The 2,327-nt window shown below is 35.2% G+C and overlaps 2 protein-coding genes across 2 annotated transcripts; both read right to left on the bottom strand.

The window, feature by feature from the left end:
* Positions 1 to 6: 6 nt before the first annotated feature.
* LOC116351640 lies at positions 7 to 939 on the bottom strand (the record flags this gene model as incomplete). The annotated part of the gene is made up of 3 exons (XM_031783777.1): positions 779 to 939; positions 415 to 613; positions 7 to 277 (listed from the first exon to the last, which is right to left on the bottom strand). Coding segments are annotated over exons 2-3 (459 nt in total), but the record flags the coding sequence as incomplete, so codon positions are not given.
* A 289-nt stretch (positions 940 to 1,228) lies between these two features.
* Positions 1,229 to 2,321, bottom strand: LOC116351639 (transcriptional repressor CTCF-like). The gene is made up of 2 exons (XM_031783775.1): positions 2,256 to 2,321; positions 1,229 to 2,191 (listed from the first exon to the last, which is right to left on the bottom strand). Exon 2 carries the CDS (start codon positions 2,031 to 2,033, stop codon positions 1,476 to 1,478), a length of 558 nt encoding a protein of 185 aa, XP_031639635.1. The 5' UTR covers positions 2,034 to 2,191; positions 2,256 to 2,321; the 3' UTR covers positions 1,229 to 1,475.
* Positions 2,322 to 2,327: the final 6 nt, after the last annotated feature.

Below are 2,327 nucleotides of genomic sequence, written 5' to 3'. Positions count from 1 at the left end.
GCAAGCAACTTCTTCGGTGCTCAATTTCGTTGGAAAATTTGAAGTGTAGTGAATCAATTTTTTTGGCGATCGTCTTTCATTTGCTATTTCATTCGCTACACCTTCGTCTACTTTTAGCTTTTTTGTCAAACATATTTGATTGTTGACATCGTCTGGATTATTTCGATTCTCTGTCAAATATGGTCTCTGTTTCACCTGTTGTTGTTCAACAGAATACACTCTACCATGCTCTTCGAATTTCAAATTCATCATAAATTGATCATATGTTTTTAAGACTCTGCAGAAAATGGAACAATCAAACGTTTCAATGAGTAAACAATGTTATAACTGATCATCAGCCCTTCTTTTCGAGATAGGAATGTATCAGAATGGCAAAAGATACAAAATGTGAAGAAATTAACAAAATGGTCATACGTTTGTTCGATGGTTTGTAAGAAATTAGTGCGAAAATGTGCATTGAGTGGCCACCCAAATTGTTTAAAGTTATCACAAATGCCTATTAATGTTAGTTCCACCTCCTGTTCAATGATACAATGCATCTCCGTCACTAAATCAACATAATCGTCCCCTGGTTGTACCGTTCGGTTTTTGAAACTAGACATCGTCGATTTAACTGAAAATAGCAGACTTTAATTATTCGTCAATATACATTTGATTTATCCCATGCAATATTGAAAACGGTCGCAATGCATGGAAGAAAATCACTCCACTGTTGATAATTACCTTTCTACTTTTGGTTTTGACACACATGCAGTAAATCCAATTATTTCCTAATTACCTTTTCAATTTTTCACACCCAATTTCTGTTCTGCGTCTTTATATTTATATCTCTTGTTGATTAATCGAACATTCGACAGTTTTATCGAATGTATAAATTGTTTTAATGAAAATTTGTTGATATGACGCTTATGGTCAATGAATGAGCGGTGTTTTTGACGTTTCAATAGCCGGCGAATAAGTAGAACCAATACAATAACAGAGTAAATGTCAATCGGTAATTTGTGCGAACGCACACATTCCAATCACTTGGTGCAATGCCTTAGTAGTGGACGCTCACTTGAGCAACGTTAGAACAATACACACAACAGCAATGGAATGAACAAAAATTTGCATGTTAACGGAATACCTTCACACAGACACTCTTTGTTGTCATATTTTTTACATACATTTTTTGTGTCCGTATGCATTAGGTACACAGATGAAAGCGAGCTTGAAAACATAAACAATATCAAATAAAAATTGTATATTTTTGTTGCTTCAAAGAGCAATACGTTTGTTGTTATCTTCTATGGTTTACATCTTTCTCTTACAATCTTATTCCATTCAAAAATGAATTAAATGTGTTAGTTAATATGCTTTATAATTAATTTTAAGTCGATTTGAAAGGAGCCTTCTGAATCAGCTGCCTGAAAATACGTCAATATAATGTATCGTTTTGATAAGCCATTGTAAGAAATCCTAGCGAAATCTTTTATTTATGACAATTTATGAACATTCTTTTTGTGTCTCTTTAGATGAGAGTTCGTTGTGAAATCAGCCTTACAATGTTGGCATTTGAAAGGTCTGTTACCAGTATGTGTACTCATATGCGCCATAAAATCAGTTCTCTTAACAGTAGTATATTTGCATAAATAACACTGATAATTTCGTCTATTGCAATGCTTTTCGTGTTCTTTCATAGCCAATTTGTTACCAAATACTGATAGACACTTTGTGCATTGGTTCTCATGACCTTTCATGTGAATATCGAAAAGTTCTTGGTCTGCGAAACTCTTTCTGCATCTTTCACAACGAAATGGTTTTTTCTGATGCATCTCTATATGTCTTGTGAAATGTCCTTTGTGGTCACTTTGATAATCGCATTGATCACATTTGTGCATTAGCCTCTTTCTTTTGTTGCAAATCGATTTTTTTGGCGGTCGTTGCTCATTTGATTTTTCATTCGATGCCCCTTTCGATGAATTATCACCTGTGGATGCTGATTTGGTTGTACTCAATTCGATTTCGGTGTCCGTTTTCTTTAATTCACGCATTCGTATTTTCTTCACTGAAGCCGGTGCCGGACGCAGGGCAAGTGGTAATTTGGGTTGATGATCATTGGTCTTTACTTCACGTTCGATTGTTGGATTTGTACGGGTATCTGCTTTGCTCGTCTTATTCGATGGAAATTTCGAAGTTTGTGGCACAGCGTCTGTAGATAAAATTAAGAAAGGAATAGTGAAGAAGTCCTATCGCTCCGTTTTGCATAGAAATACCTGCAATGTTATCAACATCAATGGATACTTCTGATTCCGTTTCGACTATCGACTTTGATGCCGCATTAGTTG

This window comes from Contarinia nasturtii, unplaced genomic scaffold (genome assembly GCF_009176525.2).
Source record: "Contarinia nasturtii isolate CC-2019 unplaced genomic scaffold, AAFC_CNas_1.1 Cnas_scaffold_5908, whole genome shotgun sequence".
In the NCBI taxonomy this organism is placed as follows: Eukaryota; Metazoa; Arthropoda; class Insecta; order Diptera; family Cecidomyiidae; genus Contarinia; species Contarinia nasturtii.
Note: the sequence above shows the minus strand (reverse complement) of the source record. Positions and strands in the feature narration are given on the sequence as shown.

Bases quoted from the DNA above. Each gene is read 5' to 3' on its own strand.
- LOC116351639 (XM_031783775.1), bottom strand. From the start codon at position 2,033: ATGCGTGAATTAAAGAAAACGGACACCGAAATCGAATTGAGTACAACC.